The 17,371-nt window shown below is 37.1% G+C and overlaps 1 protein-coding gene across 2 annotated transcripts; it reads left to right on the forward strand.

Annotated features, from left to right (window-relative positions):
• The first annotated feature begins 678 nt into the window (after nt 1–678).
• LOC124930665 (SWI/SNF complex component SNF12 homolog) lies at nt 679–4,752 on the forward strand. 2 transcript variants are annotated; one of them, XM_047471000.1, is made up of 3 exons: nt 679–798; nt 870–2,750; nt 4,299–4,752. In XM_047471000.1, exons 2-3 carry the CDS (start codon nt 1,141–1,143, stop codon nt 4,369–4,371), a joined length of 1,683 nt encoding a protein of 560 aa, XP_047326956.1. In that variant the 5' UTR covers nt 679–798; nt 870–1,140; the 3' UTR covers nt 4,372–4,752. The 2 variants fall into 2 exon arrangements, with proteins under 2 accessions (XP_047326956.1, XP_047326955.1); XM_047470999.1 differs by lacking the exon at nt 679–798 and having other exon boundaries at nt 863–2,750.
• Nucleotides 4,753–17,371: the final 12,619 nt, after the last annotated feature.

The raw sequence follows: 17,371 nt of genomic DNA on the forward strand, positions 1-17,371 counted from the left end.
TAAACTTTAAAATTGACGTCATGACTAAAGTTCTCAAATTTATAAATGGTTATTCTTTAAACATTTGCGTTTTCCATGTCTCTCAAGTTTGTAAATGGTTATTCCTCAATCATCCGCGCTTTCCATGTCACGTTTAGCAATATGTACTTCATCACATACACAATATTTGCTTAACGTATAAGATTCTCAAAGGATTGTATCATTACTTAATTATCTAGGTCTCCTAAAAGCCCTCATGGTCAACCCTCATTAGTCCTAATAACATCTCAACTAACCACTTCGGTACACTAACAATACCTATGACAATTTAGTCCTTGGGGGGCAAAGTGTTCTCGTGGAAATGGTATATAATTTCTCACGAGAAGAATATTTTGACCTTAGAGGAAGTATTGTTGTGAACACATGAACTCCTTAACGAGATTTAAGCTAACCACTTCGGTTCACTGCCAAATTGTAGGCCCGACGAGAGGTTTCCATATGGACTTACACGTTTCCAAGTGGGGTTTTTTCGTCTCCTATAAAAAAAAAAATTGAATTAATTAATATATTTTTTAATACATTGAATAATAAAACTTTCTTATTTGGTTTTAACAAAAATAAATTATTTTAAAATAACCCAAGATCAAAAAGTAGCCCTAAAATGAAAGTTAAAGGCAAAATTTTGCATGACATTGAGTTGAGGAGCTGAAAAACCATCTATTCCCTCCTACATACGGAAGAAAGAGACGAGCGAGCGACTGGCCAAGGCTCTATGCTCGACGTCTAAGACGGAGTAACGAAGAACTTTCAATTGATACAGTAAGCCTCGTCAACTTATTCTTCTGATAAACTTCTTCTCTCGCTAATCCCTTTACCATGGCTACTTGCAGAGAATCCGCCTTACTTCGACAGAGATAAAGAGCCAAGGGGAGATTTTTTTAACTAACTGCTGTCTCTTCTTGCCTTTACGGTCTTCATTTCCTCCAAGGTCATCGTTTTAAACTCTTTACCTTGCAATAGTACGCTTAAAATCTGATTTAGGGTTTGGGTTTTGATTTGTTTCCCCTACTGAACTCAAGGGTTTTGAGGAGTCCTTTGTTTCTCATGGTATAGGATAAACCCTAAGCCAGTTTGTGTTGTTTAAGACAGATAGAAATAGATATGTCGGCTAATAATAATAATAACCCAGCAAGAAATATTGGGACACCGACCCATTTCGGTAATTCAGGGGCAATTCCACAGTCTATGGCTATGAATCATCAGGCTCACTTACTCTCACAGACCCAACGTCAAACACATGGATTGCATCAATTTCCAGGTCATTTTCAGCTTTCTGAACCTCAATCTCAAGCACAAGCACAAGCTCAAGCTCAAGCTCAAGCTGTTGCTCAGATGCAGTATGCTCAAGCTCAAGCTCAGGCTCATGCCCAAGCTCAGGCTCATGCCCAGGCTCAGGCTCAGGCTCAGGCTCATGCCCAGGCTCAGTTTCAATCTCAGTTACAAGCTCAAGCCCATTCATTTACACAGATGCAAAACAATGTTGGTGTGTCTTCACCATCCATCTTGACAGCTGGCAACATTTCAGCCAAACGTGTTCCCCATAAACCACCTATCAGGCCCCCAGGTTCTTCGAGTGCTGCTGCAGTTTCACCTTTGAAAACAATGGAGCTTACTCCTGCTTCACGTAAGAAGAAACCGAAGCTTACAGATAAGCAAATTCCGGATAAAGTAGCTGCTATTTTGCCAGAATCGGCTCTTTATACTCAGCTGGTTGAGTTCGAGGCTCGTGTTGATGCTGCTCTAGTGAGGAAGAAGGTTGACATTCAAGAAGCTATCAAAGCTCCTCCTAGGTTTCAAAAAACCCTTCGCATTTATGTCTTCAATACCTTTGCAAATCAGGGTCAGTCAGTCTCGGATGATAAAGATGCAGAGCCTCCTTCTTGGTCGCTCAAGATTGCTGGTCGAATCTTGGATGATGGACCAGAAACAAATGCTGCCTCCTACCCAAAATTCTCATCATTCTTTAAGAAGATAACGGTTTACTTGGATCAAAATCTCTATCCGGACAATAATGTGATTTTGTGGGAGAGTTCACGTTCACCTGTTTTGCAGGAGGGGTTTGAAGTGAAGAGGAAAGGAAACAAAGAATTCAATGCAATTATCAGAATAGAAATGAATTACATGCCTGATAAATATAAACTTTCCCCTCCTTTAGTCGAACTTCTTGGAGTTGAGGTAGAAACACGTCCAAGAATTATTGCTGCAGTCTGGCACTATGTGAAGGCTAAAAAACTGCAGATTCCAAACGATCCTTCCTTCTTCATGTGTGATCTGCCTCTTCAAAAATTATTTGGGGAAGATAAGATGAAATTCTCCATGGTTTCCCAAAAGATATCACATTACTTGACTGCACCACCACCTATACAATTGGAGCATCAGATTAAGCTTTCGGGTAATAATCCATATGGGAATACTTGTTATGATGTGCTGGTTGATGTTCCTGTTGCATTACAGCAAGATATGTCTGCTTTCTTGGAAAAGTTAGAAAAACAAAAGGAAATTGAGGCTTGTGATCTAGCCATTTCTAATGCTATAAAGAAGATACATGACCATCGGCGTAGGAGGGCTTTTTTCCTTAGTTTTAGCCAATCTCCGGCTGAATTCATCAACTCACTGATTGCTTCTCAAAGTAAGGACTTGAAAATTGCTGCTGGTGATGCTAACCGCAATACAGACAGGGAACGACACTCCGAGTTCTATAATCAGCCTTGGTATGTTTCTTTTAATACTTCTCTTATTGGCATTGTTTAGGAAACTTTCATTTTTATTTTTAAATGTTATTTTTTGTATTAATATTTAGGAAACCTTATATGGCTGGGATTGATTGGGATTCTCCAATTTTGTTTTATAAAGATAATTGTGTTGTTTACATCCAAAAATAATGAGAGCACAAAGAGGCTACTCTCATCATGCCTCAGAAAGTGAGAAATAAATAGGCTCATGCCCAAAAGATCAAAATGTGAACCAAAATACAATTAGAAAAATAGATTGAAACCAACATAAAAAAACTAATTATTGATCATTTCATCAACAATGCTAAAGACCTACCAACCAAAGATGTTCCCACCCTTTAAAATTGATGAGGAAGAAGTGAAAACTAATCATTTAATTCTACCCTCATTGAGAGTTCTTCCTTCAAATGTTCTCCTATTTCCTTTTGCCCTATGTTATCCACCAAAAGACAATCATAATCATCATCCAGCCCCTTTTAAGTTTGGTTGTTTCCGCCCAACCAATCCATTTATCTCAAAATTCTCGGCATGACTCAGCTAGCAAATCATCTCTCACACAGAAGAGATCCCTTGAAAGCAAAGAACCCCAGATGATCTTAAAACAAACAATAATTCTAAACCCTTAAAAAAAATATAAACCCCAATAACCTAAAAGCATCATCCATAGTTGATTATTCATCTTTATCCTTGCTATGAAGTGAATGCTCCCTTTCTTGTCATATTTCAATGCTTGAGAGTATAGATAAGAGCATCTAGATATTTTGATTAGTAAAATTGATTAGCTTGGGGGTAGTGGATCCCCCTTACTTCATATCCCTGAAGAATGGGAATTATATCACAGGAGTTCTCTAAGTCTACCGCATCTTCCAAAACCTGTCAAATTCTTGGACAGTTATTTTCTTATGAATATAAGGTGCAGTCTTACCTGCTACCCCTGGAAACCATGTAACTCTAAGAAAATTCCTAGGCAGTTGAGCTTGCCCTTAATAACACTCTGTTTCTCTTGGTGGAGAGGAAAGCCACTTTAAATTTAATATATATGGGTTTTCTTCACCTTCCTTGGCAGTTATGCAGGGAAAGCTACTTTGCGCCAAAAACTTGACTTTTTCTAGGTAGAATTTAGGCCTTGTTTGATGTGGGTTATTCAGGATTTGTTTCAAATAATTTAACTGTCCAATCAACAATCTACTCGTCAATCACTCATTCAAATTATCTACCAACATACACCCTCTATTTAAAAATTATATGTATTTTTTTTATAATATATCTATACCCCTAATGTCTTTTATCTAAACTTGATTTTCTATAATCTACATCAAACAAGTTTATTTGAAAATAGCTACTTGGTTATTCAAATAACCCAAGATCAAAGCTTGATTTTAAATGAGTTCTGGAAATCTGGATATATCTATATATTATTAAAAGAATGCAAAGACTATGATCTCATTCTAGATGCATCCACCAATAAATGGATGAGAATTCATTCCTCTTAATGTAAGTCTGTGTTTGTAACCATGATTATTACAGGGTCGAAGATGCTGTCATTCGATATCTGAACCGCAAACCTCTCGGTGGAACTGATGCGCCTGGAAGCACATAGTTCAGAGTTTGAGTTTTTTTTTGAAAGAGAAGTTCAGAGTTTGAGTTGCTGACTGACAATCTTCACTGGAAACATAATTTTGTCAGATTTCTGATCATCCTAATGTGGATGTAGATGGAATTCATTTTGAAAATTGAACTCAATCTAACACATTTTCTGGGAATTTTATTTGCAGTTTCTTGATCCACAGATACATACAGAAATAGAAGGGAAAGTGTTTCCCAATAGGTTATTCCTTCTGTGTTTCTAATACTTGTTCTTTCTTTTGTCTTTGATGTAGTGGGTATTCTTCTCTTCTGTCCACTGACTTTAATGGTTGAGATCTTGTCAGATTTTGTTCAATTATATAGATCCATTTAGGAGGAATATTATCATCTTAAACACTTTTCCTGCTCACTCCTATCTCCCAATTGGGAAAACCACTTCTTTGGGGGGAAAGATGGATTCTTGAATTTCTTTGAGATGAATTCTTCTTTTTCTAATCAAAAAGTGTTGCTTGAAAACTGAAAGATTGGAATGATGCTATTTCTTGATTCGAAAATGGTGGTACCTTCTCATTATCTTCGGTTTTAAGGGACAAGGGACAGGATGCTTTGTTGTTTTTTTCCAAGAGAGTTATCTTTTATGCAAGGAATAAGTTATAAATCAATGATATTGAAACTTTGTTGACCAAAATAAAATATTTTATGTTTATATTTTTGTATACATGGTAATTCTTCATAAACTTAAATAAAAGTCTAGAAAGATTTTGAATAGCAGGGTAAGAACCACTTAAAATACTAGTTGAAATAAAATTTTAAAATGTTTAATCTATATAAATTAATAAGTTAGAAGTATTAGAATGAAAATAATTTTTAAAGATAATTTTTTTGATAAGAATAAATTGAGATGTATTTTATTAAAATATTTATAAATAGTACATCTTGATATTGGACTTGGATATTTTAATTTAAAGTCAACTAAAAACAAAAATAACCAACCAAAAGAGATAACCCACTTTGAAATGATATGTCCAAACTACTCATTTTTGTTTTACCTAATTTTTTTCATACCCATACCCTTTTTCCACGAGGGTTTATATTTGTTGAATGGTGGAAAAATTGAAAGAAAGAAGAAAATAATAAACAAATAATGTCTCATATTTAACTTTGAATAATGAATCATAATTATATAAAAAAAAGAGTCTAACTTATTAAAAAATAAAATAAATTTAAATAAATAATTTTGAGAACATGAGATTATATTTGGTTAGTATAACCAAAATCCAACAAATATTTTTTACTCCCCTATTTTTTATAATATTATTTAATTCATTAATCAAAATATTAAAATATAATTTATTTTAAATTATTATTTTTTTTATTTTATCATTATATATTAAAACCTTTCAATTTTCTTTTTTAAAATCATCACAATTCAATTTTTAAATATAAGTTATACCAATATCCCCAAATAAGCCGGGAAATTTGATGAAATGGCCCCCATAACAGGGGAAATTCCAAAAAGGGCCCCCGCCTACTAAAGTTGGCAAAAAGGGCCCTTTTGCCCTGCGAAATGTCGGAAATACCCCTTCGGCGCCATTTCTTACGCTCAAAGACGCGAATTACCAATCACGCGATTTAATCTAAATCGCGTGAGTTCATCACCGCGATTTAGATGAAACGCGTGATTCGTAATTCACGTTTTTAAATGTACGCGATTTACCATGCACGCGATTTAATCTAAATCGCGGTGATGAACTCACGCGATTCAGATTAAATCGCGTCCATGGTAAATCGCGTCTTTAGTCTTATATATAATTTTCAGGCCCTAATTTTAAACAAAACCTCCCCGATTCTCCCTCCCACTCCGACTGCGGCCGACTTTCCATTCCCACATCCATCAAGATCATCGTTCCTCAACATCAGCGTTCCTCAACATCATTGTTCCTCAACATCATCGTTCCTCAACATCATCGAGATCCTTCCAACATCATCGTTCTTCAACATCATCAGGTCAGTTTAGGGCTTAGGGTTTAGACTTAGGTTTTGATGTATATTTACCGTTTATATTCATGGATATGGATGTATTTAGGGTTAAAGGATTGGTTTTGATGTATATTATGCCGTTTCCTATGTATATCGAAGTATTTAGGTTTAGGTTAGGTTTTGATGTATATTTACCGTTTATATTCATGGATATTGGTGTATTTAGGGGTAAAGGTTTGGTTTTGATGTATATTATGCCGTTTCCTATGTATATCGAAGTATTTGGGTTTAGGGTTAGGTTTCGATGTATATTCTGCCATTTATATGGATGTATTTAGGTTTAGGGTTTGGTTTTGATGTATATTATGCTGTTTATAATGGATATTGATGTATTTAGGTTTAGGGTTAGGTTTTGATGTATATTTTGCCATTTATATTGATAGATATTATAGTATTTATGTTTAGGGTTAGGTTTCGATGTATATTCTGCCATTTATATTCATGGATATTGTTGTATTTAGGGTTTAAGGTTTGGTTTTCCTATATATACTGATTGATTGTTGATTTTCAATTACATGAATATTGTATGGTTAGCTATTGATGTATATTCTGCTGTTTATAATGATGGATATTGTAGTATTTAGATCAGGAGCTGCCGTTGTTGTTTTCTCAATTCGTTCAACAAAATGGTATGTATTAAAATGGTTGTTAATAAAATTGTTTTCTCAGTTCGTTCAACTCTTTTTTTTTATAATATGCAGGCAACAAACACTGTTATGACCTTATGTCCCAATCAATTATCACCTGAAAATAATGTATGTTCTATTCTCTCTACTATGTCCATATTAACTAGTTTTGTATGTAATAACCATTATATTATTGTTTTACACAGTTGTTGATAGTTGAATTTGCTCGCACTTTTGGTGCAAGGGTGTCTCCGAAGTGGAGAGAAGATGTAACTCATGTTATTGCTTACACTGATCCCAATGGTGCATGCGGCCGAACTCAAAAAGTATTGAAGGCAATTCTGAACGGGAAATGGGTCCTTACTATTGATTGTGAGTCTCTGTTAACACGATTATTTTCATACATATGTCTGTTAAATTAGTTTAAAAATTATTTTCATACACATTTGTTTAGGGATAAAATCATCATTGAAAACCGAAAACTGTGTTGATGAGGAACCTTATGAGGTTAAACATGATAATCATGGAGCCCAAGGTGGTCCTAGAAAAGGCAGACTTCTGTTGTTGAATAATGTGAGTTTGGTATTATTCCTCTTATCTGTACTTTTTCTTATTTTGCATGATAACTGAAATTATCTTCTTTGTTGGTTTTTCAGCGTTCGAAACTGTTCGACGGTTACATTTTTATATTTGTAGGGAATTTCAACACACTTTACAAACAGGATCTCATTGAGTTAATAGTTGCTGGAGGTGGTAGTATTAAAGAATCGGATAATCCAGATTATCCATTTGCTGAGCCAAGGGATGCGAAAACTATAATAGTATACTTCGAGATAGACAGCAGGTATCGATCAATTGAAAAGGATTTTGATGTTCTCCCCGACAATTGGCTTTTTGAGACAGCGGCTGCTATGTCAAGCATATTGGATGAACATGTTGTTCCTCATACAAAGTTGCTTCAATCTGTTGCTGCTTGTGATTTGCAGCATTTGCTTACTTAATTTGGAGTTGTTTAGACTTATTGTTCTTCTTCTATTTATGGGTTATTTATGATATTTATGATATTTATGGTTTATAACAATACTTAATTTGGATATTTATGATTTATGGTGGTTTATATTACTGAATATTCTTCTATTTATGCTTTATTACTTATGTTAACAATATCATAACTTATCCTCATAACTCACGCGTATTGTGTATAATCAAACAACAAGGAACAATGTTGTTATTCGCCACATAACTCAAACAACAAGGAACAATGTTGTTATTCACGCATATTCGCCACATAACTCAAACAACAAGGAACAAGGAACAATGTTGCTATTCACGTGTTTCATCTAAAACGCGTGAATAAACTCACGCGTTTTAGATGAAACGCGTGAATGCATTTCACATTAAAACGCGTGAGTTTATTCACGTGTTTTAGATGAAACACGTGAATGCATTTCACATTAAAACGCGTGAGTTTATTCACGTATTTTAGATGAAACACGTGAATAACAATTCACGTCTTTCATCGTATATATTATTTTTGTGCCCTAATTTATCACAAAACCACGAATCCTTAATTTCCCCTTCTCTCTTCTCTCGCTTTCGCCACTCCGACTCGACCCTCCCCTGAAGAACTCGACCACGAGCAGCAGCAGCGGACGACTACGACGACACCACGATACCCTGAAGAACTCGACCACGAGCAGCAGCAACTTACCCACTACTCTTCGTTCTCAAAATGGGTATGTTTATTTAATATTTAAAATGCTATTCAAATAAAGTAAGGGTAATTTGTGGATGATTGAAATGATTTGATTAAATCTAAATAACCCTTCCTCAAACGAGGCCTTGATTTGGGTATTAGCTTTGTTTTAGTGCATAGAAAGTCTTATTGAGTTATTGTCTTGGAATTTGTTTATCAGTACGTTGTTTAAGTTCCACAGTTCTTATAGTTACAAGACCTTTTTGTTTAAGTTCCACAGTTCTTGAGTTATCTTGTTATTCTAGTATTAAGGTTTAGGGTTTGCATGCTGGCATAGTGTAGCTGATTTCACTCAATACTATCTTGTTATTCTAGTATTGAGGTAGAGTTTACTGATATGTTTCGTGGAGATACAATGTTCCAAGAATTAACCACAAGTTTGCTTCAATGGACCTATTGGATAGGGAGCTCTTATCCCATTAGATTCATTGAAGCAAACTTATGGTAAAAAGTTGCGGCATTGGATTTCCTGAAACTCTACGAGCAAACTCTCCTCGGTTATGGTAATGTTGTTGAACTTTTTTCAATTCTTGTGATGTTGTTGAACTTTTTTCAATTCTTGTGATGTTGTTGAACTGTTTTCAATTCTTGTGATGTTGTTGAACTGTTTTCAATTGCATCTCAAGTACCTGTACTTCTTTACTTTGATGGAGAGTGGAAAACTACGGACGATCTTACTCATTTTTCTGCAAAGTCAAACAGCGGTATGATTGTTCCCCAAAATTCTACTTATGCCCAATTAGTTGATCAAATTTATTCTGCTACCGATGTTGACAAATCTAGATATGATTTATTGCTTCAAGCCAAGTATAATGCTCCTGGCATGATTGCCAAATTTTCTTATATAACTGATATAAAAAAAGATGTGGATGTGGAGTTCTTTTTACATGAAGCAGTTTCAGTCCACAACCGCACTCCATTGTGTGTATCCTTAGTAGAGAAGTCACTACCAACTCAAGAAAGTGTAGCTGTTCCAGAAATTGATGACCCCGACGTCTTCCCGATGCAGCGTGAGGTTTTCTTTGAAAATGACATTGAAGATGAACATTTGCGTCTGAATGTGGGGGATGATGCTGATGATGATTGGGTTCCTATTACCCAACCTAGTAGTTCTGATTGGGTTCCTAGTACCAATCCAAATCCAAACGGTTCTTGGGTTCCTAGTACACAACAAAACAATGTTGTTGTTCGTACTCAACCAAGCTGCAGTGAATGGGTTGCTAGTAGCATACCAAGTAGTGAAAATCCTTTACATGAGGCAGTAAGTACCGGAATCGGATTGGAAGTCGGTTCTTTGTTTGAGAATAAAAAAGAACTTCAGCTGAGGTTATATAAATATGCCATGACTAATCATTTTGAATTCAAAGTGTTGAAGTCAAAAAAAGAACTTTGGGTCGTGAAATGTTTGGATAAGAATTGCAAGTGGAGACTGCGTGCTGTCAGAGTAAATTCCTTGGAAATGTTTGAGATTCGTAAATTCGTAAAAGATCATACCTGTTCAATTGTGACGAGGCAAGAGAATCAAAGGCCAGCACCAGCATGGGTGTTTGGGGAATGCATGAAGAGCAAGTACATGGACCATCACCATGACCACATGCCCAAGAAAATAATGGAAGACATACAGACTACTTATGGAATAAAGTTGTCTTATAATAAGGCTTGGCGGTCTAGAGAAAAGGCCCTAATGGCGGTGCGAGGAACTGTAGAAGATTCTTACGGTAAATTGCCATCATACCTGTACATGTTGGAGAAGAACAATCCGGGTACCATAACAGACATCCAGGCGGATGAGCACGGTCATTTCAGGTATATGTTCATGTCCTTAGGCTGCTCAATTAGGGGTTTCAAAAACTGTTGTCGTCCAGTATTGTGCGTCGATGCCAGTTTTCTTAAGCACAAGGTTGGAGGTCAGCTATTGGTGGCGATAGCATTAGATGCGAATGAACAACTCTATCCTGTTGCATTCGGCGTTGTTGATTCTGAAAATAACAACTCCTGGACTTATTTCATGCAAAAACTTAGAGATGCAATTGGATTGGTTGATGATCTCGTGTTTGTATCTGATAGACACCCAAGCATCGCCAATGCCTTGTGTGCTGTTTTTCCAGAAGCTGACCACGGTGCGTGCACATATCATATCAAGATGAATATTATGGCCAAATTCAAAACCGATCACTGCCACGCCGAGTTTGGTTTGGCTTCTCAAGCATACACAATCTTGAAGTTTAATCAGCATTTTGACAAGATCAATGCTAAGGACCCTCGTATTGCTATGTATTTGGCAGATATTGGGTTTGAGAGATGGAGTCGTGCATTTCTCTACCCCAGTGGTAGTGGTAAAAGACTTCAGAGAAAGTATGGCCAGCTGGTTTTTCTGGATCAACCGAGTCAGCAACAAAATCGTCATAGTATGAAGTAATCAAAGGGCCAAACTGGCAATCTAAGATGGTGAAATCCGCCGGGTACGACTTAGGGTAGGCGAATGCTCTTGCTCTTAGCAGACAAATTGCTGCATTCATCTCCACATCAGTTAGCCACTTATTTAACCTCAGAATTGTAGTGAAGAACTTAAGGTCTCCAGCACCATCAGGGAGTTGAACCTCTTTAAATCTAGCCCCTTTCGCAAATTCTTTCTTGAACTCTTTCCTCAGTTTCTCATTACAAGTCGACATAGGATCGAGAACAATCGTCTTCTTTCTTGGACGAGGGACGATGTAGGGACTAAGTAAAGCTTTCGACGCCGTCCTCTTTCTCTTAAATAGGATGTGGGATGCATCTTCCAGTACCACCACATCCTCATCTATCCGCTTGTCCTCCTTCTTCTCTTCCTTCTTCTGCACAACGAAATGATCGTCCACCTTCTTCTGCACCACCCTCCTACCCCTCTGCACCCCCTTGCTACCCCTCTGCACCCCCCTCTTACCCCTCTGCACCCCCCTCTTACCCCTCTGCACCCCCTTCCTACCCCTCTTCACAACGAAATCATCGTCCACCTACAAAGAAATCATTGAATTAGGCAACAAAAGTCTTCAATTAGTCCAAATGCAAGAATTGCATACCTCATCTTCATTATCCTCCACCCTCTGCACCCCCCTCCTACCCCTCTGCACCCCCTTCCTACCCCTCTGCACAACGAAATCATCGTCCACCTACAAAGAAATCATTGAATTAGGCAACAAAAGCCCTTCAATTAGTCCAAATTCAAGAATTACCTCATCTTCATTATCCTCCACCTTATCTTCCACATTCTCTTCCACCTTCTCTTCCACCTTCTCTTCAACCTTCTCTTCCACCTCCTCTTCCACCTCCTCTTCCACCTTCTCTTCAACCTTCTCTTCCACCTCCTCTTCCACCTTCTCTTCAACCTTCTCTTCCACCTCCTCTTCCACCTCCTCTTGAACCTTCTCTTCAACCTCATCTTCAACCTTCTCTTCAACATCATCTTCATTATCTTCCACCTGCTTCTCCACCTGCTTCTCCACCTGCTCCTCCACCTGCTCCTCCACCTTCTCCTCCAAATTCCCAACATTCTCCATTTCCTACAAAAACCAGAAAAGCACTTCAATTAGTCCAAATGCAAGAAATAGGCAAAGTGCGCGAATTGCACCAAATGCAAGAAATGCATACCTCAGTATTGTTTTCCCCATCTTGAACTGTCTTCTCCATTTCCAACAACGGCCCATCCTACAAAAACCAGAAAAACCCTTCAATTAGTCCAAATGCAAGAAATAGGAAAAGTGCGCGAATTGCACCAAATGCAAGAAATGCATACCTCAGTATTGTTTTCCCCATCTTGAACTGTCTTCTCCATTTCCAACAACGGCCCATCCTACAAAAACCAGAAAAACCCTTCAATTAGTCCAAATGCAAGAAATAGGAAAAGTGCGCGAATTGCACCAAATGCAAGAAATGCATACCTCAGTATTGTGTTCCCCATCTTGAACTGTCTTCTCCATTTCCAACAACGGCCCATCCTACAAAAACCAGAAAAACCCTTCAATTAGTCCAAATGCAAGAAATAGGAAAAGTGCGCGAATTGCACCAAATGCAAGAAATGCATACCTCAGTATTGTGTTCCCCATCTTGAACTGTCTTCTCCATTTCCAAATTCCCAACATTCTCCATTTCCTACAAAAACCAGAAAAGCCCTTCAATTAGTCCAAAAGCAAGAAATAGGCAAAGTGCGCGAATTGCACCAAATGCAAGAAATGCATACCTCGAAATTTTTTTGCCCATCTTCAACTGTCTTCTCCTCCAAATTCCCAACATTCTCCATCTCCAACAACGGCCCATCCTACAAAAACCAGAAAACCCTTCAATTAGTCCAAATGCAAGAAATAGGCAAAGTGCGCGAATTGCACCAAATGCAAGAAATGCATACCTCGAAATTTTTTCCCCATCTTCAACTGTCTGCTCTTCATTTTCATTGTCCTCCCCAACAGTGGTTTTCTCCAAGAGCCCAACAATGTCTTTTTCCTGTCCATCCTACAATAAACAGAAAAGCCCTTCAATTAGTCCAAATGCAAGAATTAGGAAAAGTGCGCGAATTGCACCAAATGCAAGAAATGCATACCTCAGTATTTTTAACACCATCTTCAACTGTTTTCTCTTCATTTTAATTGTCCTCCTCAACATTATTTTTCTCCACAAGCCCAACATTGTCTTCCTCCTGTCCATCCTACAATAAACAGAAAAGCCTTCAATAAGTCGAAATGCAAGAAATGCACCAATTATACAAATGCAAGGAAATGCAAGAAATACATACCTCAACTTCATTATCCTCCACAAGCCCAACATTGTCTTTCTCCAAAATCAGCACATCATTGTCTTCCTCTTGTCCATCCTACAATAAACAGAAAAGCCTTCAATTAGTCGAAATGCAAGAAATGCACCAATTATCCAAATTCAAGGAAATACAAGAAATACATACCTCAACTTCATTCTCCTCCACAAGCACAGCATTGTCTTTCTCCAAAATCACCACATCATTGTCCTCAGTGTTCACCTCAAAATCCCCCTCGTCCTTTTCTTCTTCATTCTCCTTCTTTTTCTCCCCTTGCTGTAGTTGCTTTAACATCCGTTTAATGAGAATTATGTCATCTCTCATTTCGGTTTTGATGAGACTTATTTCATTTCTCATTTCAGTTTTGAAGAGAGTCATTTCGTTTCTCATTACAGTTTTGAATTCATTTAGCTCCTTCGAAAGTTGATCCAATCTACATCTATCGTGGGGAGTTGTTGCTGTTGGAGTTGGGGGAGAGGATTCTTCGTCTTCGTCTTCTTCTTCTTCTTCGTCTTTTCTACTCGTGGCGCTCTCGACAGAATAAGAGCTGCTGGTGCTGGTGCTGGTGCTGGGGGTAGGGTTGCGGGTTCTTCTTCTTGTGGAAGGTTTGGCTTTGGCTGGAGTAATTTGTCTTTTCTTCCTCATGACAGTTTTTTTATGAGGAACTCCATCGTCAATATCTCCAAATTTCCTCTTTCTGCAGTCAAGATCAAAAAAGACATCATAAACATTACCTCCCATATCTTCAAAGTCATCCCCAGCATATAAGACCTTCTCTTCTTCAGACAATTCCATTTTCTTAACAATCGTGCCTTGCAGGGCAGTGTGAAGATCAGAGGCAGTGCTCTTCCTCTTTGATTTGTACTGTATTATTCTTGGGCAGACAGGCTCTTCAGTTTGAAGCGTCGTTTTAATTGCAAGATTGGGGACAAACGTTTGGATCACCTCATAAGTCCACACTTGTAAGGCTAGTGCGAACCCATATACGGTATAAAAAACATCGACATCTTTGTCTTTGTCTTTGTTCTTCTTCCCCGAGGCGGCATCCTTCTTCTGCAGATACAGCTTCCTGTAGCGATCAAGGTCTTTGGTCAAACCCTTCATGGTTGCTCTAAAGGCCACCTTTCCCCATGGAAAATTGAGGAAGGTGTCGATGTCATCGACCATGCTGAAGAGTTTCATATTTATTATCCTCCTCGGGTCAAGGGCAAAGAGATAATGGGAAACAAGGTATACCAGCCCCAATTTCCATGCATCTTCCCTGTCAGAGCAGGACAAGAATTTTGAATGAAGGTCTCCTATTCTAATAAGTGGAATACGTTTAAAATATTTAAGAACCAAAGTTGGAGATTCTTCAACCTGGTTGAAAATTGTTTGCTCAGTAGGGAATCTCCCAAAATTGAGACCTGTAACCAATGCAAACTCCCTCATCCCGAAGCACAGCTCTTCTCCATTCACAAGGAACTTCATCTCCATAGAATTTGAGCTGGACTTCCTGAGGAGCATGTGGTGTATAATCATTCCTGAGAAACGCAGTAACGGGTGCCCTTTGAATAAGAATCTGAATTGGGTTTCCTCTACCCTTTCAGTTAGATTCATCTTGGCAAACTTGGCAGCAATATTTCCCATATTGGTTTTCCAGGATACCCTCCCAGCAAACTCGGGTATTGTAGTGGACTCCATCTACAAAACAAGGAAGAAGATGGGAATAAGCAAATCGAATTAACCATTGAGAAATGCTTGCAAATTTCTTAATAGATTAAGGTGCAGTAATACATTAAGGTGCAGTAATGGACAGTTCTAAAGACATTAAGCATATGATGTGTCATTTCTTAGATCAACAACTCATCCTGTCTCGGCATTCTATTAAACGTAAAGCAGTAAAGCAGAATAAGAACAGACGAAAATGAAGCAGTAAAGCAACAAAACAGATAAACCCTAAGCCTACACAGTCAAAGAAAACACAGAAATACCATTTCTTCACAAGAACATAACAAACACGGAAATGTCATTTCTTAAACGAGAAATAAATGAATAAGCGTGAAATGCATGCATGCAGAATAAGAACATTCATACAATACTCGTCATATACACACTAAAAGCATTTACACACATCAACGAAACGAGAACCAAACCCTAAACCCTAAATACATCAATATAAATCAATATAGACGGCATAATACACTTGTAAACCCTAAACCCTAACACTGAAAGCCCTAAACTTACCGGAATATGTCGAATAGACGGCGGAAAAAGACGATGATGTCGAATAGAGTGGAAAGTCGATGACGTTGAACGAGGAACGATGTTGAGTGAACGATGATCTTGATCGATGTTGAAGGAAGTCGGCAGTTGAGAAGACGTGGTTTTGGAAGTCGGAGTGGGAGGGAGAATCGGGGTGGTTTTGTTTAAAATTAGGGCCGAAAAATTATATATACGACTAAAGACGCGATTTACCATGGACGCGATTTAATCTGAATCGCGTGAGTTCATCACCGCGATTTAGATTAAATCGCGTGCATGGTAAATCGCGTACATTTAAAAACGCGAATTACGAATCACGCGTTTCATCTAAATCGCGGTGATGAACTCACGCGATTTAGATTAAATCGCGTGATTGGTAATTCGCGTCTTTGAGCGTAAGAAATGGCGTCGAAGGGGTATTTCCGACATTTCGCAGGGCAAAAGGGCCCTTTTTGCCAACTTTAGTAGGCGGGGGCCCTTTTTGGAATTTCCCCTGTTATGGGGCCATTTCATCAAATTTCCCAATAAGCCCATAATGTGCATAATAATCACAATACAAGTAAGAAAACTCATCTATCCTAAATGAGCCCTTAAACTTATCAAATGTTCAAATTGAGTAACTAACTTCAGAATAAACAAATTCTGGCCTAAACTTTAGAACTGAAAGATCACTGAAATACACAACTATTTCAAATAAGTGTGATAATTATATTTGTTTAATTACTTTACATGCTCAAACTAACCCAATCAAACAACAAATAACCTCAATTCAAGATTACATGCTAAAATCTAAGTTAAGTTTAGTTCGGATTTACACGATATTTTCTTACGCATATCGTCCAAGATGCTTGAGGAGGGTAACTATTGTTCATCTTTTAAAACCGAAATCACTACTCAAATTCAAATAAATTATGAACTTTTTCTTGAAGAGATAAAATTCACAAAATCTTCTAGAAGAAGAAGACCCCACTTATGATAATATTGAAAAGATTGATTATCTATTCTTGAGGTTTGAATTTAACTAAACATCTTAATTTGAAAATTTATATTAATAAAATTTTAGCATGTTTAGATAACACATATGATAAACGTGTTGCATTTCACATAGCAAACATGATATTGAACATAATAAAGTGTGTTTGAATATTATAGGTCTATCAAAATGAATGAAGGAAATCAATCTGTTTTCTTTTTATTTTGCTTTTAGTATTTCTTTGTCTATGAGAAAGAAAAAGTAAAGGCACTAATTAATACAACGTGCACAAATTTAAAGTATCAACTACTTCATATTTAAAGGTATATATAATTATTTACGTTTTCAATTTGTTTTCTTTTGTGCCATCCATAGAACTTTTTGGGAAATCAATTATACCATAGTTACTAACATAATAGTACGATAATATCCTCTAGTTGTAAGGTTTAATATTATATTTATTTTAATTTTTTTTTGATGATCCAAGTTAATGATTCAATAAATATATATTAATAAATTCAATGAAAAATTATATCTACCAAATAAAAATAATTAATTAATAATTTAAATGTATAGACTGTATAAACAATT

The sequence above is a fragment of the Impatiens glandulifera genome, chromosome 3, assembly GCF_907164915.1.
Source record: "Impatiens glandulifera chromosome 3, dImpGla2.1, whole genome shotgun sequence".
Classification (NCBI taxonomy): domain Eukaryota; kingdom Viridiplantae; phylum Streptophyta; class Magnoliopsida; order Ericales; family Balsaminaceae; genus Impatiens; species Impatiens glandulifera.